At 35.4% G+C, this 25,863-nt stretch overlaps 1 protein-coding gene across 3 annotated transcripts in view; it reads left to right on the top strand.

The window, feature by feature from the left end:
* Positions 1 to 493: 493 nt before the first annotated feature.
* LOC145313039 (uncharacterized) overlaps positions 494 to 25,863 on the top strand; it is a 46,766-nt gene continuing 21,396 nt past the window's right edge. For all 3 annotated transcript variants that reach the window (XR_013877202.1, XM_080152277.1, XM_080152278.1), the window contains exons 1-15: positions 494 to 723; positions 10,684 to 10,809; positions 11,330 to 11,417; positions 12,003 to 12,075; positions 12,385 to 12,504; positions 13,958 to 13,996; positions 14,660 to 14,758; positions 15,828 to 15,923; positions 18,136 to 18,218; positions 18,765 to 18,923; positions 19,052 to 19,126; positions 19,794 to 19,859; positions 21,086 to 21,184; positions 21,573 to 21,647; positions 21,891 to 21,976. Coding sequence is in view for 2 of the 3 variants with exons in the window: in XM_080152277.1 (XP_080008403.1) it covers positions 647 to 723; positions 10,684 to 10,809; positions 11,330 to 11,417; positions 12,003 to 12,075; positions 12,385 to 12,504; positions 13,958 to 13,996; positions 14,660 to 14,758; positions 15,828 to 15,923; positions 18,136 to 18,218; positions 18,765 to 18,923; positions 19,052 to 19,126; positions 19,794 to 19,859; positions 21,086 to 21,184; positions 21,573 to 21,647; positions 21,891 to 21,976 (1,361 nt within the window). In the remaining variant the exon portion in view is untranslated. The remainder of the gene's footprint in view (positions 724 to 10,683; positions 10,810 to 11,329; positions 11,418 to 12,002; positions 12,076 to 12,384; positions 12,505 to 13,957; positions 13,997 to 14,659; positions 14,759 to 15,827; positions 15,924 to 18,135; positions 18,219 to 18,764; positions 18,924 to 19,051; positions 19,127 to 19,793; positions 19,860 to 21,085; positions 21,185 to 21,572; positions 21,648 to 21,890; positions 21,977 to 25,863) is intronic.

A 25,863-nucleotide genomic window follows, 5' to 3' on the forward strand; every position in this document is an offset into this window, starting at 1 on the left:
ATTTAAATATTTGCTGTAAATTACACTATTTTTGTTATTGTTTTTCTCAAAAGTGTTGATTTTTGTCAGATAAGCAATCTTTTCAGATATTTTATTTCATCTAAAATGTTATCAAAGGGTATCAGAAACAAAATAAGATATCTAATCTTATTTAAGATTTCATTAATAAACATTTTTGTTTTCTGTATGCTTTTCAGTTAGTACTCGAATGAGCTTAGCTAATGATTTACTCTTTTCTGTAAGATAGGAGTCTGATATTTTTTGTGATTATGATTCCCCATGCTAATGTAATTATTATTTTTGAACATTTTTATCAGTTAGATTTCTTCTCTTCTGAATTTTTTCTCTCGGTATATTCGATTTTTAGACAACTAATATATGCAGTTACTGTAAATCTAATACCAATTTTAACTGTATAGTAGTTTACTACTATTTTTTCTTTATCTAATGACACAATGGATACTATTTTAATTTTTCTATTTTTTTCAGATTTGAATTATTGCTCAAACAGCAGCTTAGCTAGATAACTTTTTATATTGTGATATTTTGACTTTCTATTGACTTATTCCTACGTTATGAACGTGGTACATAAATTTGATTATTTTAGCTAAAGTTTAAAGTAAATATAATCTGTGATTAATAAAAAATGGCGGGTGCCGGGTCTTGGTTCTATGTGTGGGTCCCGAGTAGGGAGCATGAGCGGTTAAACAGATCTAGATCCAGGTCAGTTCATCTAAAACCTTTGACATACCATTTTTAAAAGCTTTTCTTTAATTAGGGTCGGTCCTTCCGTACGTCCTTACGTCCGTACGTAACGGATAGCTTTTTTCGTTAATTTAGGCATGTTGGAATTGTCCTATCGATTTCATACTTTGCATGATGATTCCTGTAGTAGTTAGGTACGATTTAGAAAGTGTAGCAACTCTATAATCGTTACAAGAATTCCGTTAGTCCATTTTTAACATGTTGATTTTTAACTTTTTAAACAACAATTTTTTACTAGATATAATCATCCGATTGATAGCGTTCAGAGCTTCGCTTTTTTGGATGTTGTCATCCTTGTTTTAATAGTTTGATATAACATTAAACATCCCTTTGCAAAGATATATTTAGCTTTATATACACAAAGTCCATGTTAGATTTCAAACATATTTGCTTTTTGATTTTTTTATGGTAAATTATCCTATTAGATAAAAAGTGTGAGTTATTTTTAGTTAAAGATTTTGATTTCCTCTAAATTGAATGATTTCCCCTTTAAATTCAAAGCCGCTAGATGCGCAACTGCTAGCCCAATTTTATAAAGTAGTAAGGTTTTTTGTCTGTAGCTTAATATTTCGTTACCGATTGAGTTTTTAATTTTACATAGGTCCCAGGATGGTTTAAGGCAGTGGCGTGCGAAGCACTTTGTCTAGGGGGGGGCATTTTAAAGATTTTGTAAAATTTTGCCCCCCCCTAAATCAAAGTGCCCCGGGGGGGCACTTTGCTTTAGGGGGGGGCATTTTGATTATATATACTAATTTTAAATAAGGGCGTTTTAAGGGGTGGGATTATTTGATTATGGGCCTCCTAGTCCTTATCCCTTCTTCCCCATCCCTTCCCCCATCCCTATTTCCCATTTATATCCTCCACCTCTCCCCCCCCCCAATCTCTTCCCCCCTATCTCTTCTCCCCATCCCTTCTCCCCACCCTGCAATGACCGAAGGGAAGGGAGCTAGAAAGCATCTTCGAAAAAATAGTACAGAAGATAAATTAACCTTCCCCCCCCCCCCCACCACCACAAAACATTTTTAATGGGTGGAAGGGGATGTTATAAAATCTCAGCAGGAAGGATGAATAACCCCATTAAGAAAAATTGGGGGGGGGGAGATAAAAACACTCATTTTGGAAATAATTTACAAAAAATTAACCTAATATGAAAAAATGATATTAAATATTTCTTTATTGTATGACAACAAGGATGACAACATCTTTAAGTAGCAAAGCACAAAAAATCATTAATAAGAATACAGACAAGTAGATTTAAAGAGCATCTGTTGAAATAAATATATATTTTCGGTAGAAAGAGTCACAAATCCTTTTTCCTGTATGTTGTGTGATGACAGTCAAAGTAAATTACATACTGGATGATCGAAACAGCGAGAAATTTTTTTTTTTTAATATTATAATCCACAAAAAAATTTATCGTACCATAAAAACCAAAGATATAATGAACTATGTAAAAAATAAAAAAAGATTACTTGTCCTTTCATTGTGATAAAAAGCAGAAACCATTTGGAAGGGCGCGAAGCGCAAATTTATTTCTTCAAATATGCAGGGAGGGAGGGGTTTTTGGGCTATTTATTACACTAGTCCCCAATATTTTATAGCAGAAACCATTTGGAAGGGCGTGAAGCGCAAATTTTTTTCTTCAAATATGCAGGGAGGGAGGGGTTTTTGGGCTATTTATTACACTAGTCCCCAATATTTCATAGCAGAAACCATTTGGAAGGGCGCGAAGCGCAAATTTTTTTCTTCAAATATGCAGGGAGGGAGGGGTTTTTGGGCTATTTATTACACTAGTCCCCAATATTTTATAGCAGAAACCATTTGGAAGGGCGCGAAGCGCAAATTTTTTTTCTTCAAATATGCAGTCCCCGATTACATAGCAGAAACCATTTGGAAGGGCGCGAAGCGCAAATTTTTTTCTTCAAATATGCAGGGAGGGATGGGTTTTTGGGCTATTTATTACACTAGTCCCCAATATTTCATATAAAATTTTCTTATTCGTTGGCTCAACAACTTTGGGGACTTTAATGGAATTTTGATTGGTTGGTTAATTAAGTCGAGTTTCCATACATTTCATCCACTAATTGTAATCTATATAAGGGGTAATTTTGTGTATCATCATTGGGAATGTACAAAATTTCTTTGGTAAAAAGTTTATATTATACAAAATAAAATACTTCCTATAACCTGGTTTGTTATGTTCAGTGAAAAAAGATTATAACCTAATTTCTACACTAATTTAAAAATTTGGTAAGGTTCAATGAATAGCAACTGTCTGTTTGGCGCGCAGCGCCAAAATTTTTTTTTTTTTGGAGTATTTCTTGATCTTTTATTTTGGAAACTGGGATAGTTTTGCTTTTTGTAGGGTAGGGGGCAAAAAGGGGCATTTTTGTTGACCAGGGGGGGGCAAAATGGGGCATTTTTTAACATTTAGGGGGGGGCAGGGGGGGGCGGTAGCTAGGGGGGGGCAGGGGGGGGCGTTTTGGTCGCTAGGGGGGGGCGATTGCCCCAAATGCCCCCTTCGGTTCGCACGCCACTGGTTTAAGGTTATTAATTTACATTTTTTTAGCCTTAGGATGGGTTTAGGCTATGTTTTTCCTTCCATACCAATTTAAATACAGAGCTCCTTTATGCTCAGGTCGCAGCTGCTGATTGAAATATTTATTATATTCAAATAATTTGTTTAAAACTCACAGACTAATTTTTAATGTTTCTTAGAAAACTAGATGGTTCAGATGGTTTTTAAAATGTATCTTAGGGCTATATGGGTAATTTTAGTTAACATACAAGCTATGAAAATAGTACAAATGGGGAGGTAGGTTGTGCCAAAATTCCGTAAAGGTGTCAGTTTTAGGGCTGAAAAAAAGTAGTAGAACGATAATATTCACTAAATATGTGTATTCCTTATTGAAAAGAACTATAGACAAAAACCTTTTTTTAAAGTTAACATAAATTTCATCGTTCTACTACTGATTTTAAGCCTTGAACTCACACCTTTAAGGAATTTTAGCACAACCTACCTTCCCCCTTTTACATAGTTTTGTCGAAGAAAGGGGTGATAAAGTATATTCTAAAATAGTTCTCATTAGACATTTAAAAACTAAAGGGTGTGCAAAAAAATTGCGGACTTTTTTAAAATTGAAATTGCGGGGCTTGTGTTAATAGTAGGAAAATGTTATGCATATCGTTAGAACCTCTATGAACTCTATTTTTTGGAATTTTAGAATTGTCTCAGAAATATTTTGGGACAATCTGATACATATTCACCAGGCTTTTATCATTGTTTTCATCAATCAAATTAAAGATAAGGATGGTTTATTAGCCTAAATGTAGATTATATAACTTTGAGAGTATCTACTTTAAAATTTTAAAATTAGTAAAAGAATATGAATTTTTTTATTATTTTTCATTGATGGATCGGATTATATGATTGAAATATCCAGTTAACAGTTAGATTTGCTCTTTAAACTTTGTAAACTAACTCGCTGAAACAAACAATTCATTTCATAATTCTTGTAGAAAGAAAAATTGAAACCCAGCAGCCAAGAAAATGTATTTTGAAAAAAATCATAGTAGGGAAGGTACAGCTACGATTTAAGTAAGAGTGGTTATGAACTCACAATACCTTCCTTGAACACCCCTGCTAGTTAGTTTCTTTGGTATGCTCAGGCTTAAGCTAGCTGTGAGGTTTTATGCTATTATTGTCACTCATTATTTTACGATTGTAGGTCATGTTTTTATTACTTTTTAGCGTTTTATTTTCCAGAATTTAGCTAGCTCATAGAATTACATCACAAATTTCTCATACAAGGATTTTATTCTTTATATTAAGGGGGGGGGGGAAGTTTTGACACTTTCGCTTACTCCGTGATTATTGGGCTAGGTATTAAAGTTAGACTATAGGTTATTTGGGATAAAAGTTTACTTTTGGTTAGTACTTCACGGATTTTTAATCATTTTTTGGATAACCCCACCCCCTAGCCCCCCGGGGCTCAAAATCCCCCTAAAAATGAACCTAACCTTAATTTTCTCAGGAACCATTTTTTTGAAGGGTTTTTTTGAGTCCCGGAGGGCAAGGGGTTGGCGGCAGGGAGGTGACTTCTAAACTAGAAGTTAGTTTATAAGCATAAAAGCTTAAGTTTAAGAAATCATCTCTGTTGGTCAAATGGTTCCTGAGAAAATTAAGGTTAGGTTCATTTTTAGGGGGATTTTGAGCCCTGGGGGGCTAGGGGGTGGGGTTATCCAAAAAATGATTAAAAATCCGTGAAGTACTAACCAAAAGTAAACTTTTATCCCAAATATTATTACCTGTCTCCTGAGTGGACCTGTTTAAGAAATCATCTCTTTTGGTCAAATGGTTCCTGAGAAAATTAAGGTTAGGTTCATAGGGGGATTTTGAGCCCCGGGGGGCTAGGGGGTGGGGTTATCCAAAAAATGTACCTCTAACTCTTCAAATAAGAAAGGGGGGGGGGGGGGCGTAATGACATTTATTCGTAATCCGTGAGCAAAATGGTCTTAAAATTTAGCTAGACCCTTCAAACTTGGTATATAAGCCTAGTCCTATAGGTATTACATCTAAATGGCAAAAAAATCTAAAAATTTTTATTTTAAGGTTAGGTTAGGTAAGAAAAACCCTGCGGAAATGGGGTTTTAGGCTTTTTTTGGTCTATTTTGATGGGGAAACTTACCTTAAATTGTTTTTTCTTAGGGTTTTAACTTAAATACACTGTATCTATTCATATGGACTTTATTTAAGATGATTCAGCAAGTCGGGGACCGACCCCAGGGGGCTAGGTGGGTGGCCCGCAGGGGTTAAGTGCCTTTTTCCCAATACATATGTTGTGATACATCTAATTATAGGTTTTTTAGGTCAAGGAACTCAAATTTAGAGCTAAATTAAGCATTAGACTAATCTGAAGGTAGCCCCAGCGGGCTAGGTTGTTGGCCCGCAGGGGTTAAGTGCATTTTTTCCAATATATATCATGTTATATATCAAAATATAGGTTTTTTAGGCTAAGAAACTCAAATTCTAAGCGAAAATTAGCATTAGACTAACCTGAAGCTAACCCCCCCCCCCCCCCCCGGCTAGATTGGTTTTTGCAGGGCTTAAGAGCATTTACCTAACCTAACCTAGAAACTTACTTATATTTTTAAATGTTTTTTTTATAAACTTTGTCTATTTATGAAGACTTTATTTAAGATAATCAAGCAAGTCGGAACCGACCCCAAGCGGGCTAGGTTGGTGGCCCGCAGGGGTTAAGTGCATTTTTTCCAATATATATCTTGTTATATATCAAAATATAGGTTTTTTAGGTCAAGAAACTCAATTCTGAGCGAAAATTAGCATTAGCTAACCCCCCCGGGCTAGATTGGTTTTCTGCAGGGCTTAAGAGCATTTACCTAACCTAACCTAGAAACTTACTTATTTTTTTACAGGTTTTTTTTCTTGAATAAACTGTGTCTGTAGGGGTTAAGTGCATTATTTTCCAAAATACATCTTGGGATATATCAAAATATAGGTTTTTAAGGTCAAGAACTCAAATTCAGAGCTAAAGTAAGCATTAGAATAATCTGAAGCTAACCCCAGCGGGCTAGTTGGGTTGCCCACAGGGCTAAAGTGCATTTTACCTAACCTAACCTAGAAACTTACATTCAATATTTTTTTTTAGGTTTTTTTTTCTCGAATAATGGGAAATGGGGTTTTTAGGCTTTTTTTGGTCTATTTTGATGTGGAAACTTACTTAAATTGTTTTTTCTTAGGGTTTTAACTTAAATACACTGGACATTATTTCAGATGATCCAGCAAGTCGAAGACCGACCCCAGCGGGCTAGGTGGGTGGCCCGTAGGGGTTAAATGCCTTTTTTAGAAAAAGTATGTGTTATCATACATCAACTCATAAGTTTTTTAGTTCAAGAAACTCAAATTTACAGCTAATAAAAGGATCAGACTAATCTGAAGCTAGCCCCAGCGGGCTAGGTGGGTTTCCTGCAAGTCTTAAGTGCATTTTACCTAACCTGACCTGGAACCTTACTTGTTTTTTTAGGGTTTTTTTTTCTGGAATAAACTGTGTCTATTTATAAGAACATTCAAATTCAAATTTAGAGCTAATAATAGAATCAGACTAATCTGAAGCTAGCCCCTGCGGGCTAGGTGGGTTGCCTGCAAGGCTTTAATGCATTTTACCAAACCTAACCTAGAATCTTACTTTTTTGAAGATTTTTTAATTGAATAAACTGTTAATGAGAACATTATTTAAGATGATCTAGCAAGTCGGGGACTGACCCAGGCGGGCTAGGTTTTACTTAGATACACAGTGTTCAGTCCTAAAGCCATCATTTAAAAGATTCTTCATACAGGAGGCTGACCCAAGGAGGTCCACAACTTGCTGGATCATCTAAAATAATGTCCTCATTCATAGACACAGTACATTCAAGGAAAAAACCAAAAAATAAATAAGTTTCTAGGTTAAGTTAGGTAAAATGCACTTAAGCCCTGCAGAAGATCTACCTAGCCCGCGGGGGTTAGCTTCAGGTAAGACTTATGCTAATTTTAGCTCTGAATTTGAGTTTCTTGACCTTAAAAACCTATATTTTGATATATAACAAGATGTATATTGGAAAATAATGCATTTAACCCCTGCGGGCCACCGACCTAGCCCGCTGGGGCTAGCTTCAGATTAGCCTTATGCTAATTCTAGTTCTAAATTTGATTTAACTGACCTAAAAAACTTATAATTAGATATATCCCAACATATATATTGGGAAAAATGCCCTTAACCCCTGCGGGCCACCAACCTAGCCCGCTGGGGTCGGTTCCCGACTTGCTGGATTATCTTAAATAAAGTCCTCATTAATAGACAAAGTTTATTCAAGAAAAAACATGTAAAAATATATGTAAGTTTCTAGGTTAGGTTAGGTAAATGCTCTTAAGCCCTGCAGAAAACCAACCTAGCCCGGGGGGGGGGGTTAGCTTCAGGTTAGTCTAATGTTAATTTTCGCTCAGAATTTGAGTTTCTTGACCTAAAAAACCTATAATTAGATGTATCACAACATATGTATTGGGAAAAATGCACTTAACCCCTGCGGGCCACCCACCTAGCCCCCTGGGGTCGGTCCCCGACTTACTGAATCATCTTAAATAAAGTCCATATGAATAGATACAGTGTATTTAAGTTAAAACCCTAAGAAAAAACAATTTAAGGTAAGTTTCCACATCAAAATAGACCAAAAAAGCCTAAAAACCCCATTTCCGCAGGGTTTTTCTTACCTAACCTAACCTTAAAATAAAAATTTTTGGATTTTTTTACCATTTAGATGTAATACCTATAGGACTAGGCTTATATACCAAGTTTGAAGGGTCTAGCTAAATTTTAAGACCATTTTGCTCACGGATTACGAATAAATGTCATTACGCCCCCCCCCCTTTTAATTAAAGTTAGGTTCATTTTTGGGGTTTTTTGAGCCCTGGGGGGCAAGGGGTTTGCGGCAGGGGGCATAAAAGCTTAAGTTTAAGAAATTATCTCTGTTGGTCAAATGGTTCCTGAGAAAATTAAGGTTAGGTTCATTTTTAGGGTTTTTTTGAGCCCCGGAGGGCTAGGGGTTGGCGGCAGGGGGGCGACTTCTAAACTTAAACTTAATTTATAAGCATAAAAGCTTAAGCTTAAGAAATCATCTCTATTGGTATAATGGTTCCTGAGAAAATTAAGGTTAGGTTCATTTTTAGAGTTTTTTTGAGCCCCGGAGGGCTAGGGGTTGGTGGCAGGGGGCTGACTTGTAAACTAGAAGTTAGTTTATAAGCATAAAAGCTTAAGTTTAAGAAATCATCTCTGTTGGTCAAATGGTTCCTGAGAAAATTAAGGTTAGGTTCATTTTTAGAGTTTTTTTGAGCCCCGGAGGGCTAGGGGTTGGTGGCAGGGGGGTGACTTCTAAATCAGAAGTTAGTTTATAAGCATAAAAGCTTAAGTTTAAGAAATCATCTCTGTTGGTCAAATTGTTCCTGAGAAAATTAAGGTTAGGTTCATTTTTAGGGTTTTTTTGAGCCCCGGAGGGCTAGGGGTTGGCGGCAGGGGGGTGACTTCTAAACTAGAAGTTAGTTTATAAGCATAAAAGCTTAAGTTTAAGAAATCATCTTTGTTGGGCAAATGGTTCCTGAGAAAATTAAGGTTAGGTTCATTTTTAGGGTTTTTTTGAGCCCCGGAGGGCTAGGGGTTGGTGGCAGGGGGGTGACTTCTAAACAAGAAGTTAGTTTATAAGCATAAAAGCTTAAGTTTAAGAAATCATCTCTTTTGGTCAAATGGTTCCTGAGAAAATTAAGGTTAGGTTCATTTTTAGGGGGATTTTGAGCCCCGGGGGGCTAGGGGGTGGGGTTATCCAAAAAATGATTAAAAATCCGTGAAGTACTAACCAAAAGTAAACTTTTATCCCAAATAACCTATAGTCTAACTTTAATACCTAGCCCAATAATCACGGAGTAAGCGAAAGTGTCAAAACTTCCCCCCCCCCCTTAATACTTGTTTAATTTGATTAATTTGGAACATACATATATGAATAATTCAAAACACATTTTTATAAAATTAACAACAATATACTTCGAATATATTTTGTTTCTTACTTTTTAAAAGCGAAGCTTTTCGATAATTTGGGCCGGTCCGTGCGTCCGTCCATCCGGAACGGATAGCTTTTTTTTTGTAAATTTAGGCCTATAAGAATTGTCCAATCAATTTGTCCTTTGCATGGTGATTACTGTTGTAGTTAGGTAAGATTAAGAAAGCGTAGCAACTCTATAATCATTACCAGAATGTCAATTTTAAACGTTATGATTTTTAACTTTTTTAACAAGTTTTTATCTATAATACAAAGTAGCTTGATGTCTGTCCGTCTGTCCGTCCATCCCTTAAGATCTCGGTAACCTCTGAACCGATCGGATTCTACTCTTCAGGGTATCTACCAATTGGTCCTGTGGTGGTTTTAAGCTATTTTCTTGGGGGGTGGGACACCCCCAACCCCCCCAAAAATGAAAATTCCCCCCCCCAATTTTTTTTTTTTTTTTTTTTTTGCAGAAGATTTCCTTGGTCCTTTTTTTTTTGCAGAAGATTTCCTAGCTCCTTTTATTTTTGCAGAAGATTTCCTAGCTCCTTTTTTTATGCAGAAGGTTTCCTTGGTCCTTTTACGAATTTCGCCTAAATTTTTTTTGATCACCTCTTGGGGCAAAGCCCCTAGAGGCTAGGGGCGAAGCCGCTAGTTTGATATAATTATCCAATTTTTCCGACTTATACACATTAATGTTCTGATTATTTAGTTCTGACACTCTACAAGTGTTAATGTTCGTTTGTCCTATCGTTTCAGAGCTTCGCTTTTTATGGATGTTGTCATCCTTGTTTTTGTCCAATTAGATTATTGATATAAAGTGATGGATTTCCGAAATGAATCCTTTTATAAAACTTAGTAAGGTTTTTTGTGTCTGTAGCTTAGGATTTCATCAAAAACCGATTGAGTTCTTTATTTTAAGTTGAGCTTTCTAAAGGTCCCGGGATGGTTTTAGATTTAAGTCTTGTGATGGTTTTAAACTATTTTTCTGTCCCTCCCCTTAGTTTACACAACCCGTAGCTTCTAATGGATTTATATATTACTTAGATCATGTACTATAATAAATAGTACAATAGTAAACAATAGACCAAATATAAGAAAATACAGAATATTTTATATCCGATTATTTGAATTTGCTGCAAAAAAATATAAAGGTCACAAAACAAAAATATTCCAAATGGCCTTTAAACTCAAATTGAGGGGGTGTTGGGAGGTGTGAACTTTAGAGGGGGCAATAAAGACAATGAGGGTTTTGTTATTTTGTTGCCAGGGGGTTGATTATCCCCTTCCCCTTTACATATTGAACATACTCAAAAGTAAAAACTGTTTTAGGTCGAATTCTAAAGAGCACCAATGTTCTGATTATCTGGATATAAGTTCCAACATGAAATTAATTGGGAAGGATACCATCACTAAAAGTCACAATGATCCTCCTCCACCATTTATTAAGCAATTCAGGTAATGATTTTTATAGAGTAGTCACTCCTTTAAGTGTACAAGAAAAGGTTGGTGTTTTCCCTCAAGTTTCAAAGCATGCACGTAGGAACTCCTCCCTATATGTTTAAATAAATTGAAAATAAAGGGGAAGGGGTTATGATTATTTTTTCCATTTTTTTATCTCTTAATCCCTCCTGTTACCAACTAACATGACGTTTACTTTAAAAGAAATTTGCAACTGTGCATTTTTAAATTGCACTAAATTTTCCCATATACTAATTAGTAATTATAAACCAGTAATGTCTGCTTTATAAAATTCAGATGAAAGAAAATTTTTGGCTGCAAGAATCATAAGTAGAATCTTTTTTTATTTTCTTTTTCAAAGAAAAATTAAGAGACTATTTTTGTCCTATTTGACGAGTAAGTTTTGTTTTCATCCTAGCTTTGAAATTGCTCCTACTACTTACGACACTCGATTATTGTTACTTTAAGTCAGAATACTTTTCTTAAGTTTTATTAGATTGTTTTTTTAATTGTGTAGCCGAGAGCCAGCAACTGTCCTACCAGTCATTAAGGAAGTTCTGGATCCTGTGGCCGCTGGAGGCGATACCACGCCTAAAAATTCACAGGTAACATTTTAGAGTTTTCATACCTACACCAAGAAATTGTTTTGATGAAATATATATGTATATTTGCAATAACTTGCAAGTCCATGATAAAAAGTAGTCGGTTGTTTGTCTGACCATTAAGGTATCTCCTCTTCTTCATGGAAGCCTTATATGAACCCTTTTTAATTTGAGGATTTCTCAAGTTTTTTGCTTGTTATTTATCCAATGGTTCATTTTTATGAAATTGTGACCTAAAGTCGTAATAATCTCTTTTCTTATTTAGCCTAAAAATGTCATGTTTTAAAGGAATGATAACGAACAAATAAAAAAATTTGAGATGTAAAACCAATAACATAATGAAAATAAAATGCTCTACTATTGTATAAAGTATAGTAATGTTTCTTTGTCTGAAGCTTGAGATTTCGATAACTAATGAACCGGTTGAGTTCTTCAGTTTAGGAAAGCTTTTCATAGGTTCCCGGATGGTTTTAGGCTTTTAAAAAATTCAGGTATAATGGTTTTAGGCTATTTTTATTCAATATTTCGATACAGATCCTCTAGATGCTAGGGGCGCTGCAACTAGTTCTTTAAAAAGTATATTTTTAGTCTGTTGGTGGAAGCAGTAATTCCCTGAAAGATTTATTTAATCCCCCGCCTGGATCTGCCAACAATTCACCTAAGGAATGGTATTTTCAGAATTAAACATATCTTTAACCACGGTTCCTCCGCCGTTTCTTCACAGTTCCATATTGTACCTTTATAAAGCAACTGCCATGCCAAATCTAAGAGCTGTAAATCTTTTTTTATTTGCGTTCTTTTGACTTTTTCAAAAAGTGTCACTTCCGTCCCCTCCCTTTTGGGATGGGGAATGTATTAAATCCTCTTGGATAATGAAAGATTGAGCCTGTCTATAACCTTTAACAAACTCCATTGGCAAATCTCCGTGTACTCGCCAAATCTCCAGATTTTTAATATTAAAAATACCCGCAGGATCGTGTATCTGGTTTACGCGAGAACTCTCCAAAATTTTTGATAACTGTTAGCGAGGAAAACTCGCCCAAGGGTGCCAGCCCAGAATCAACAAGAAGTATGCCTGCTACGGCTGTCTTAGGAATTGCATTTTTTTTATCGAAAAGAAATTAGGAAATGGGTATAGTATTACTTGGATGTTGTACCATATTTTCATGTTAAAGTAATACTCGCAACTGGCTAAAATAACGATACCCCCATCCACTCCCTTTACCCAATCCCCTACTGTCCTACTGGATGAACGAATTTACCAATAACGGGGGTCCATATTAGCAAGCTAAATTGTTGACAAATTATTCCCTGTCAAAATATTCCCGTATTTTCTTTATGCATTAATAAGGAATAGGTTCTTAAACAAAAAATGAAAGCTTTCGATTCAATGAAATAAAAAGGTATTTCAATTGAAAACATCATTAGATTTTTTTAATGTTTAAACTAAAGTGTTCAGAAGCGAATCGATTCTAGAAATGATATATTTGGAAACATATCTATAGTATAGATGTATATACAGACAACTACCTCCCTTCCATTTTCAAAGACCTTTTTCGTCTGCTTCTAAACTATTTTCTGCTAATTGGTTGTGTTAATATAAGCGACACCATTGGTTGATTTTCAATGACCCAATAGAAAGGTTGCACAAGGTGGTTGCGATGGGGAGATACAGTTATTCAACCCTTTCTCTCATTAGTGTTTTACTCTAATTATTTGGATATGTTGTCTTTAATTAAAATAAAAATAAAAAAAAACATAAATAAAGCAACCTTTTTAACAAACCCAATGTTTTTCCTTTGATGTCGATATGCTTTTGTAACTTTCCTCCAAATCAAACTTTGAAAACAACATTGGGTTGTGATAGGAAATTTTTCATGTGGTACATTTCCACTTGATAACAATTCAAAGTACAGAGGTGGATTCTTAAAAATAGGGTCGCTGGTGAGGCAAAATTATTTTTGTAAAAAATCATCCAAATCACATAAAAAAACTACAAAAATTAAACAAAATCTTATGTTAATACCTAACCTTTTTATGATTTAATTTAAATTTTGTAGATTTTTAATGCGATTTTGGAGGTTTTTTTCACAAAAATAATTGTGCCTCACCAGCGAGCAGCGACCTTATTTTTTTTTTAATCCACCTCAGTTTAAAATAATTTTTTTTCCAATACATGCAATACATCATACAATAAACTTATTCATTCGTGATGTTTTATTCTTCACATATTTAAATTTATTAACATAAATTATACAATCACATGAAAATTGTATTGTTTTGTAGAAAGGGTTACCTAGAGAATTTTAAATTGTTATAAAATAAATTAGAAGTTAGACTTTTTGGGTATATTCCCTTTCCTGGCAACGCACCTTCAGGGGCGATTCTTCGTATTTTTCATAACTCTGTGGGGCAATCACCTAACCCAATATAACCTATAAAAGGCAATTTTAAAAATAAGACGAATCATCCCTTAAGGGGCTTTGCCACGAAAGGGACAATTCCCGACTTCTTTAGTATATCTTAAAACAATGTAATTTAAATAGATGATTCAGCAAATGCATTCAAATATGAAAAGTCAGGTTAGAATATTTATTAAAATTATAACATTATGTTAATCATTATTCATTAGCTTGGTTTTTACCTATCTTTTTAATTCGAGTCTTTATGTTTATCTCTTGACGATTTTTAATTAGAGTTGCTAAAGTTACATAAAGGTTACATCTTAATGGTTCCTTATCCTTGCGTTAAAGGCAACAGGATGTCTGTGTGTCTCTCTGTAGCTTAAGATATTTTGTACTGCTAGACCGATATTATTCTGTTTTACAGTGAAGCTTCTTATATATCCTAAGAAAATATCAAATATTTTAAGAAGACTTACCGCCAACCTGCAAGAAAAATGACCCCCAACCCAATTTTTATTTTACAACTTCTTTAATTAATTAAAGGGCAAACAAGACAGGAATCAAACCTTTTTTTTACGTATCTGCAGTCAACCAACAAGCTAAAATTCTTTCTATCAGGGCTCGGCAGCCGCACTTCAGCCGCGCACAAGCCTCAAATTTAAACCTGCTTGCGTGCAAAAAAAATCAAATTCTGAAAAGATGGATTGTCTGTTTAGGAGTAAGTTTATACATCCATCAGAATTGTAAAATTATAATATGACGATTTCACTGAGGCTTACATGCAGTTGCCGAGCCCTGCATTCTTAAATAATGATGATTTGATTTAACTTTATGTTTTAGGTTCAATACCTACTTCGACTCCAAATATTGTTGAGTTGAAGCCCACCCGTGCAGAAACAGAAATATGTATTGATGATTGCAATGCTGATTACGGACCAAAGGAAACTATTCATTTTAAGTCTTTTTAGTCTTTAAAATATCGGGAACGGCAGTGATAAAAGTGGGAAGGCAACTTTTGTTATGTTTTTTTTGTAAAGTTATGTTTTCTAAGACTTTGAACATAAGTAAAAAGGTTGAATTTGTGAAGTTTATTACAAAAAAATATTCAAAATTGTTAAATTTGGCGATAAAACGCAAGATTATCTGCGACAGCGCAATGTCGCCCACAGCAATTATCATGCAAAATTTTTGCATTCTACTCAATAATGTCTTAGAGAACATACCTGTGCGAAAATGACTCTTTTCTATATTTATCCGTGTTTAGCTTATTCACAGCTTAAATTTTATTTTTCATAAAAATGGCTCATACAGCTCAAATTCAACCTGCTTTTATTAGCGAAGCTACTCTATAATTAGAAAAGTGGGGGAAACGTGATTTTCTCGGCTCCTATGACAGATAGAAGGCTGAAACTTTTTGACAACATTCCCATTACTAAGGAGACTAAACAACTTTAACACATCCATGGCGGTCGGACTGCTTTTTTAGCAGGTTTTAGGCTATTTTTGTATTTTTCACATTTTTCACCATAACTTTAGTGTTTATTGTCCGATTTTCAAAATTTTTGCAGTAAAGAATATCAAAATTAATTTTCCAGTTTTTTTAAAAAAAATATCCATATTTTTACATATTTCCTAACATCATTGGTGTTTTTGTTCCGTATTTTAAACTTTTTTGAGATCATGACAGTATCATAAAAACTTTTCCTATTGCTATGATCATCCAGTATGTAATTTTCTTTTACCGTTGGTATGTCAGTTCGAATACAAAATAAAATAAGGTTTTGTGTTTATTTTCTCCAATAAATCTATTCTTGATTTTAATGAATACTCTTTCTTTCTACTTGTACGTTTTCCCATCAACGATTTTTGTGCTTCGCTACTTATGGATGTTGTCATCCTTGTTCTACTATAAATATAAAATTCATGTCTCATATAAGTTTTTAGAGATTAAACATAAAACGTGTAAATATGAAACCTAATAATTTAATGAATAATATATCTGTGGAACAGGATGAAAGTATTGACATGGACAATATTAGCAGAAGAACACTGGATCCTTGTGGGTCTATCAACTCGGAAACCTGTCTTTTGTCTGATACTAAAGGTATGTGATTACCAGCAGAGTTTTTAATTAAGGATAACAACATAATAAGTAACGAAGCATAATAAAGAGGACAAAGGTACTTAAAGAGCAGATGTTCACGTTCATTATTCAAGAATAAATATATTGGAAATATATGTTGTATTTGTTTTAATATTCATATTTTTGTAGCATGACTGACAGACTTACGGACCAATTGTTGTTGTATTGGCTGCTTATAGTCCATATTCGTGTCCAGGTTGTCATCAGTAGGTGGGGGAGGGGAGGCTTATGGAGGGGGCTCTGGAGGGGGGCGTTGAAGAGGAGGGAGGCTGGTGAAACTGGGGTGTGATGATGGGAAGGCAGCTACGAGGGTGGGATTTTGCCAGAGGTCAATGGGATTTAGGTTGGTGGGGTTATTAGGGCAGGAAAAGAGGTGTTGGACTGTTTCAGGGGTAGGATTGTTGGGGCAGGATGGGCAGTTGGGTGAAAGAGAAGCGTTAATGGAATGCAGGTAACTTTGGAGCTTAGGACAATAATTGGATCTTAATTGGGAGAGGATGGTTCTGTAGTGCCTAGGAAGTTGGATCTCAGAGGGGTTGATGTTGGGAGGGGCATGATTAAGGACAGGATTAGGGGGGTAGGAGTTGATGGCTTGGGTAACTGCAGAGGTGTGGAGTCGGGAGATGGTGGATTTGTAATTTGCAGGGAGGAGAGTGTTGTCAGGGGTGAGAAAAGGTTGGAGATTCGGGAGGAACATGGATTGGAGGGTGGATTTCTTGGATCTAGGACCAGGAGGGGTTGTGACATTGGGGAAGGATGGGTGGGAAGGACGGAGGGAGGAGGCCAGGTACTGGGAGCATAAAAGGGAGAGGTGGTTCCGTACTGGTAGGATTTTAGTTTCTTGGTGGAGGTGGCTAATGAGGGATTTTTTGGTGGAACCAGTACAGATGCGGAGGGCTTGGTTTTGGAGGACTTGGAGTTTGTCAATGTTGTTTTTGGAGGTGTTAGGAAACCAGACAGGACAGGCATAGGTGGTGATGGGGCGGAGGAGGGTGTTGTAAGTGGTGAGGAGGGTCTCCTTCTGGTGGCCCCATTTGGTGCCAGCCAGACATTTAAGGATTCTGAGGCGGGAGGAAATTTTAGAGGAAATGGTGGAGACATGGGAACTAAAGTTGAAAAAGGTGTCAAAGGTAACTCCAAGGATCTTAGGGGTTTTCTCAAGGGGGAGGATGGAGCCGTTAATTTGGACTTGAGGATGGAGGTTGGATTGGTGCTTACGGTCAGGAGTGAAAAGGGTGACAGTGGATTTGTTGGGGGCGATGGAGAGGCCATTGGTGGAGGCCCAGTCAGCGATTGAGGAGAGGTGGGAGTTGATGGATTCAACTGACTGGGGGATGTCAGGAGAGGAGTGGAAGGAGTTGAGGTCGTCGGCATAGGAGGAGGTGGTGGCAGGGGGGATGTGGGGGGCATCTGCTATGTAGAAGTTGAAAAGGACGGGGGAAATAACAGAGCCTTGGGGGACACCAGTGTGGACAATTCTGGGGGAGGAGTTGGTATTTTGGTAGGAGCAGAAGGCCATTCTGCCACGCAGGTAGCAGGACAGCCATCTGATGATGTTTGGATGGAGGTTTGAAGAGGAGATCTTTTGGAGAAGGAGATGGATTGGGATGCAGTCGAAGGCTTTGGAAAGGTCAATGGAGGCTACGGTTGTGCGGCTGGGGGGGAGGTTTTGGTTGAAACCGTTAGCAATGGAGGTGGAAAGATTAAGGAGTGAGGATGTGGTGGAGTGGAGGGGTTTGAAGCCATGTTGAGAGGGGTGGGTGGAGAGGGATTGTTTAAGGTATGGGAGAAGGAGGCGTTCAAGGACTTTAGCTGCAGGACAGAGGAGGGAGATTGGGCGGTAGGAGGTGGAAAGGTCAGGGGGTTTACCAGGTTTGAGGAGGGCAAGCTTTTCCGGAGTGGTCCTATCCGGGGAGATGGAGAAGAAGTCCCTGGGCAAACCTGCATCAAACACACCTGCTTGACGGACCAATTAAATCATATAATAGAGTATAATAAGTATTGAAAAAATCAAGAAAAAAAGGCGAGGTAGATCCCAAATCAGCTAAAAACTAGTAATTGTTATTATCATTGAGCTTCTTGGTTGTACTTATTCCTTCTCATTCCCTACAACTATTGTTCATTAAAGAGCATCACTTACAAAATGATTTTAAGAAATTGTTTTTGTATCTAGAGGAGAATGTAACAAAAGAGACAATACTTGAGGATACAACACACCACAATGAAACACCTTTTGAGGCACACGAGGATGAAGAGGCAGGCAGTAAAGGATAATTTATTAGAAAGCTCTTCAATTCTCTCATATCATATCATATCATATCATATCATAAAAATCTATACTCTATACATTTAACACCCCCCAAATGTATAGAGTATAGATTTTTAATAAACACTACTACCTGACCCAAGTGGTGGAGACCCTATTCGTCTTATAATAATTGCTTTTTGTTCTTTTGTAGGGACTGGACTGTGTTCATGTTTAGTTGATTTCAAAGACCCAGTACAAATTCGGGACAGGGTTCCCGACCTTTGGGCAGAGTTACATATAGCTCATGCCCTCTTTATTCTTTTACTTTAATTCGGGAAGGGGGTGGGGGGAGGTGGAGTCCAACACTTTTAGAATTTTTGGGAGATTTGGTTATTTTTTTCTATGGCTGAATAGTATCACTCTTGGCAAGATTTGGCTACATGAATAAAAAGTTTAATAAGTAGTTTTTCAAAAGAATTCAATTAGTTCATCGGCTGGTAAAATTGTTACATTTTTTATGCCAACTTTGTTTATCCTTTCATCTGTGTAACAAGGACAATGATAGCGATGGGAGCGACGGAGAAGAAACTAAAATAGAATTCAAAACTGAACACGAGGACAAATATGATGACGAGAAATATGATCATGATAATGATATTTCTAAGGAGATTGACAAGTCCACGTTGTCATTTGTTGAATGGGAACCAATGGAGGTAAAGTATTCTAGTTGATATACTTGTCCTGTTAATTTTAAACCTTGAAATCTTAGGGAATTACTTGCACAGCTAATCTGTAGCTCTTATAAATTTTTAAATTTTTTTAAAACTTTTTATTTATTTAGGATATCTGCAGAAAAATGTTGGAAAAAATGAAAATTAACCCTGTTTCAATTCAAAAGAGCGCAAATAAAACTCAGGTTTGATTAATTTTAACATACAACAATTATTCAATAAAGCTTTAAATTCTTACTTATTCCTTCCATTTTTTAAAAGCGAAGCTTTTCTATAATTAGGGTCGGTCCGTCCGTCCGTCCGTCCGTCCGTCCGTAACGGATAGCTTTTTTCGTTAATTTAGGCATGTTAGAATTGTCCTATCGATTTCAAATTTTGCATGGTGATTCCTTTAATAGTTAGGTACGATTTAGAAAGCGTAGCAACTCTATAATCATCACCAAAATGTTCGTACGTCCATTTTAAACATGTTGATTTTTTAACTTTTTTAACAACAAATTTTTTGTGATCTAATCATCCGATTGATCTGATTTTTGGTATATTGATTCCTGGGACAACAAAGCATAATGTAATAAGCGAAGCAACTCTATAATCAAGTCCTAAAAATGTAAGTATGTCCATAAACATTATCCTGAATCAAGCAGTTTTTCAACAAATTAACTTACAATTTTGCTTTGACTCTTATACATATATATTATGCTTTTTCAGTTCTGACACTATACAAGTGTTAATGTCCGTTTGTCCTATCGTTTCAGTGCTTCGCTTTTATGGATGTTGTCATCCTTGTTACACCATATGTTGCTTCTGAGTTACATTTAAAATTATTAAAGAATTGATGATGTTTTTACTTAGGTTTTATTTTTGTTTTTCGTGCCTTATGATTTCATCGAATCTGTCCTTTTGGAGTTTCAAAACCAGGTAACCTATTATATTTTTATTCTAGTTTTAAATGATTTTAATTTACAAATTATTTGAATTTAAATAGTTGAATTTTTTATCCGGTGTTTTTAGTACATTTTGCTTTATTGCCTTTTTGTACTATGTACTATTATAGGATATTGGTAGTAAAGGAGAGAGTACACTGAGTGTTGTGCCAGCAAATATTTATTACTATGTACTATTATAGGGTATTGGTAGTACAGGAGAGAGTACACTGAGTGTAGTACCAGCAAATATTCATTACTATGTACTATTATTGGATATTGGTAGAACAGGATAAAGTACACTGAGTGTAGTATCAGCAAATATTCATTATTATGTACTATTATAGGGTCGGTATTGGTAGTACAGGAGAGAGTACACTGAGTGTTGTACCAGGAAATATTCATTACTATGTACTATTAATAGGGTATTGGTAGTACAGGAGAGAGTACACTGAGTGTTGTACCAGCAAATGTTCATTACTATGTACTATTAATAGGGTATGGGTAGTACAGGAGAGAGTACACTGAGTGTAGTACCAGCAAATATTCATTACTATGTACTATTAATAGGGTATTGGTAGTACAGGAGAGAGTACACTGAGTGTTGTGCCAGCAAATATTTATTACTATGCACTATTATAGGATATTGGTATTACAGGAGAGAGTACACTGAGTGTTGTACCAGCAAATATTCATTACTATGTACTATTATATGGTATTGGTAGTACAGGAGAGAGTACACTGAGTGTAGTACCAGCAAATGTTCATTACTATGTACTATTAATAGGGTATGGGTAGTACAGGAGAGAGTACACTGAGTGTAGTACCAGCAAATATTCATTACTATGTACTATTAATAGGGTATTGGTAGTACAGGAGAGAGTACACTGAGTGTAGTACCAGCAAATATTCATTACTATGTACTATTATAGGGTATTGGTAGTACAGGAGAGAGTACACTGAGTGTAGTACCAGCAAATATTCATTACTATGTACTATTATAGGGTATTGGTAGTACAGGAGAGAGTACACTGAGTGTTGTACCAGCAAATATTCATTACTATGTACTACTAATAGGGTATTGGTAGTACAGGAGAGAGTACACTGAGTGTTGTACCAGCAAATATTCATTACTATGTACTATTATAGGGTATTGGTAGTACAGGAGAGAGTACACTGAGTTTAGTACCAGCAAATATTCATTACTATGTACTATTATAGGGTATTGGTAGTACAGGAGAGAGTACACTGAGTGTTGTACCAGCAAATATTCATTACTCCACACAAAGTCCACCATTCATGCCAAAATCTGATACAGAGGTAAAAAAAATAATTTTTAAGTGGCGTGCACTTAGTTCTGTCAGGGGGTGGCTTGTGGTTTGTACTTTTAAGGGATGGAGAACGAAGAAGCTCTTATTTCAATTTTAAGAGGGATATTAACCCCTCTCCAACTCTAATTATCCAGATCTTCTTCTAGTTCCTATTTGAAAAGTACAGGAGCTTTTCCAGAACTACTTTACGTCTATTGGAAGGTCTTGCATTCATTCAATATCAATTAGAATTAAATAAGCCTTTTATCTATTGGACATAATGGTGCTTGTTATTTTAAGGAAAAATAATATCTCATTATTTTAAAAATGAAGAAAAAAATTAATCATGAAAATTAATTTAAAATCAACAAAATTAATACCTATAAATCTTTTTTTAGGAAGTACGAATGGATTCTTTTTATTCAAGTGTAAAATCTCGTCTGTTGGTGGCTGAAGTGATTGCCAGAATCCAGGTAAATCAACCCTTAAAATCCCCAATGTTGATAACCATAATTACCCCTTCTGTAGATGAAAATGGACACTATAAGATATAAAACCAACCAATAAAAAATCAAAATGAGTAGTACCCAAAGTTTTTGTGCCTACGAATTATATAACGTGGTTATAAACTTTGGGTACTGGTATGATTTACAGTCCAATATCCCCTCCCTAAAAATGGCAATACAAGAAAAGGAAGTAATAACGTGTTATTATAGGCTGGCGCTGATTTTTCATTTGATTACTTGTTACTGTTGATCTTGGCTGGTATGATTGCCTTCATGGGTCTTGTTGAAAGCAGCAGGTAACATTTTATAGTCGATATATTATTTTCTTGATGTTGAACCAGATTTTCATGTCCTCTGATAAAGTAATGCTCGCAGCTGGCTAAAATATTGATACCCCATATTTTCCTTTATTAATGATTCAACTTATCCACAGACTGGCCAGCCAATTTTGAAAATAAAAAACGTACATAACGTACACAAAAAAATACGTTACGTACATAAAAAAAGTAAAAAAACGTACAAAAAACGTACATTCCTAATAAAAATAAGTTAAATAATTTCCTAGTTACCTATTATCAATACATTTAAGTCTACTAGCAGCTACCTGTAAAGGAGAACCATAGCGAACTGACAGACACAAGATATCCTCTTACTCTATTTAAAAGAACTAGCGTCTACGCTCCTAAAGGCCTCTAGGGGCACTTGAGGAGGGGAGAGTTGAATTCAATAAAAAAAACATGGATGACAACATACATAAGTAGCGAAGCTCAAAAGTTATTTATAGACATCTGGAAAAAAATTAACTTAAAATCAGTGAGCAATTAAAATTCATTTTTGGGGGGAGGAGGTAGTTTTTTTTCTAAAGTCAATTTCTCTTGGGAGGGTGGATGGTGACACTCTTCCCCAAAATAGTTATAAAACTTCCAAAAACCTATGAGAAGCTATCCTGTTAAGGAGAACCATATCGGTTCCGTGGTTAGCGAGATTCTTTGGTACAAACAAACAGACATCCTGTTATTATGTACAAAGTATATCCTATTATAAGGACCAGCGACTACGCCCTTAGAGGCCTCTAGAGGAACTTGATTAGGGGGGGGGGGAGTTGAATTAAAAACCCATTTTTTTTATTTTAAAATAAAAAGTTAAAAACAAGGATGACAACATCCTTAAGTAGCGAAGCTCAAAAGTTATGAATGGAAATCTGGGAACTATAGAGTAGTGTCGTAAAAAATAAGCACTTAACTTATTTAAATAAATCACAAAACCTTTTAAAAATATATTATAACGTGAAAATCTAGAAATAAATTCAGCCCCCCAACCTACAAGCAAATCTCAATGAAATTTAGTGGAAGTATTAAGAATGAAAACTATACAATCCCTGAAAATTACAACTGTCTAAAATCACAAAAACCTATACTTCTAGGAATCGATCTAGCACTGCAACAAACAGACAAACCTTAAAGAAACTTTTTGAAAATATGTAGAATGTGAATTTATTTATTCCCTGAAAATTTCAGCCGTCTATCTTGAATAGAAGTCGAGAAAACCATGAAAAAAAGAAAATCTAGGAATAGATCTTCTAGCACCCCAACCAAAAGGCAAATCTCAATGAAAATATGTAGAATGTGAACTTATTCAATCAAAAAACAGGAGCCGAGAAAATCACGTTTCTCCGATAGCATAACGGACTGACAAAGTGATTATAGAGTAGCTTCGCTAATAATTTTTTTAGTGAGGGAGGGGGGAGTAGACCACCCCCATTTCTGATTTCAATTTTAAAAAGAAAGAGAAAATAGGGGAAGGGTGGTGATTTTTTTCTAAGAGTAATTTCTCTTGGGAGGGTGGTTGTACCCTCTCCCAGGACCTATGAGAAGCTACCCTGTAAAGGAGAACCATATCGGTTTAGCGGTTAGCGAGAACCTTCGGTACAAATAAACTGACAGAGAGACATACATCCTGTTATTACGTACTAAGTATATTCTATTAAATAAGGTAGTAAGTTTTTTGTCTGATGCTTAAGATTTTCATAACTACTTCATACAGTTACCGAGATGGTTTTAGGCTATTTTTCTACCATTTTGAATACAGGTTCTTGAAGGGATATGGAAGGACAGAGAAAATAGCCTACAACCTCACAATGATCATGTCGGTTTAGCAGTTAGCGAGATTCTTCCTTACAGAAAAAAAGGATTTATAGGATAAATATATAATAGGATATAGGGTTATTTTGTCTATTGCTAAAGATCTCAGAAAATACTAGTCTTTGATACAAAGTAAATCAGTGCCTGTCTGTCTAAAGCTTAAGATCTTGGTAACCACTGAACAGATTGGGTTCTAATCATCAGGGAATATATCTACTGGTCCTGTGGTAGTTTTAGGCTATTTTCTTAGAGTGTGGGAAACCCACCCTCCAAAAAAAATCAACCACCCCTCAATTTATTTTTATAAACTAATGCAAATCAGCGGGGTGGGGGAACCCCCACCGCACCCTGGGGCGAAGCCTAAATGAAAAAAATAATCACAATCTTCTTTTATATTTTTTTTGGACAAATTTCCAACAAACGATTCTATAAGAGGGGACGAAGCCTCTAGAGGCTAGGGGCGAAGCCTCTAATCCTAGTAGAAAGTAAAAAGCTTTAAGTGTCCCTCCCCCAAAGAAAAAAAAAGCAAAAAACCATCACAGGACTATTAGGTATATTCCATGAAGAGTAGAGCCAAATAGGTTCAGTGGTTACTGAGATATTAAGCTTCTGATATACAGATGGACAAGCAGACGGACAGACATCATTCTACTTTGTATTATAGATAATATACTATTTTTGTAATACTTTTTGTACAAATACAAATAAATATACAAATACTTTTATACTTATATTTGATTCTCATTCTTTAAAAACTGAAGATACCAAAAAATAAGACTTCTTAATCCTAAACTGAGCACCATATGATATCTCGGAAAATTTACCCAAAGTATATAAAGAATTTGAAAAAAATTATCGTAAAATCTATTAAAGGGGTAGTTGCATGAAATGCATTTAAACTTGAATTTAGTCAACTTCATATCTCTTTCTGTTCAATAGTTTAAACTAAATCTATAGGACATATATTTCAAATCCATAAATTTAAACTGTAAGTTTTAATAACATATATGCATAATTTACCTACATATTTTTGTTCTATGAAAATTTAAGATAATATTGAATTTATCTATAATACAAAGTAGAACGATGTCTGTCCGTCTGAAGCTTAAGGTCTCAGTAACCACTGAACCGATAGGGCTCTACTCTTCAGGGAATATACCTACTGGTCCTGTGATGGTTTTAAGCTATTTTCTTGGGGGGTGGGACACCCCCAACCCCCCAAAAAATGAAAAATACCCCCCCCCAAAAAAAATTTTTTTTACTTTTTCTTTTTAAATCTAAAATACAAAAAATTAGGTTGATCAAACCTCTTGGGGCAAAGCCCCTAGAGGCTAGGGGCGAAGCCGCTAGTTTAATATAATACACCTATAGTTTTTGTTAAAATTTTCGTACAAAACATACAAATTACTTTTCTGCTAATATTTGATTCTTATTATTTAAAAAAAAACGTAAAACGTACAAAAATACAAATTTCAAAATACGTTACGTACACATATCAAAATAACGTCCAGAACGTACACAGATTCGATGCGTAACGTACAAAACGTACAAAACGTACACTCTGGCCAGTCTGTATCCACGTATATCCCTTATCCCTTCATTTTATTAAAAGCGAAGCTTTTCTATAATTAGGCTCGGTCCGTCCGTACGTCCGTCCGTCCGTCCGTAACGGATAGATTTTTTCGTTAATTTAGGCATGTTAGAATTGTCCAATCGATTTAAAATTTTGCATGGTGATTCTTTTAGTAGTAGAAAGCGTAGCAACTCTATAATCATTACCAAAATTTCTGTACGTCCATTTTAAACATGTTGATTTTTTTTACTTTTTTAACAACAAATTTTTATGTGATCTAATCATCCGATTGATCTGATTTTTGATATATTGATTTCTGGGACAACAAAGTATACTGTTATAAGCGAAGCAACTCTATAATCAAGTCCTAAATATGTAAGTATGTCCATAAACATTATCCTGAATCAAGTAGTTTTTCAACAAATTTACTTACAATTTTGCTTCGACTCTTATACATTTATATTCTGAT

Source organism: Acartia tonsa, chromosome 3, assembly GCF_053477335.1.
Source record: "Acartia tonsa isolate MP-2025a chromosome 3, ASM5347733v1, whole genome shotgun sequence".
Taxonomy (NCBI): Eukaryota; Metazoa; Arthropoda; class Copepoda; order Calanoida; family Acartiidae; genus Acartia; species Acartia tonsa.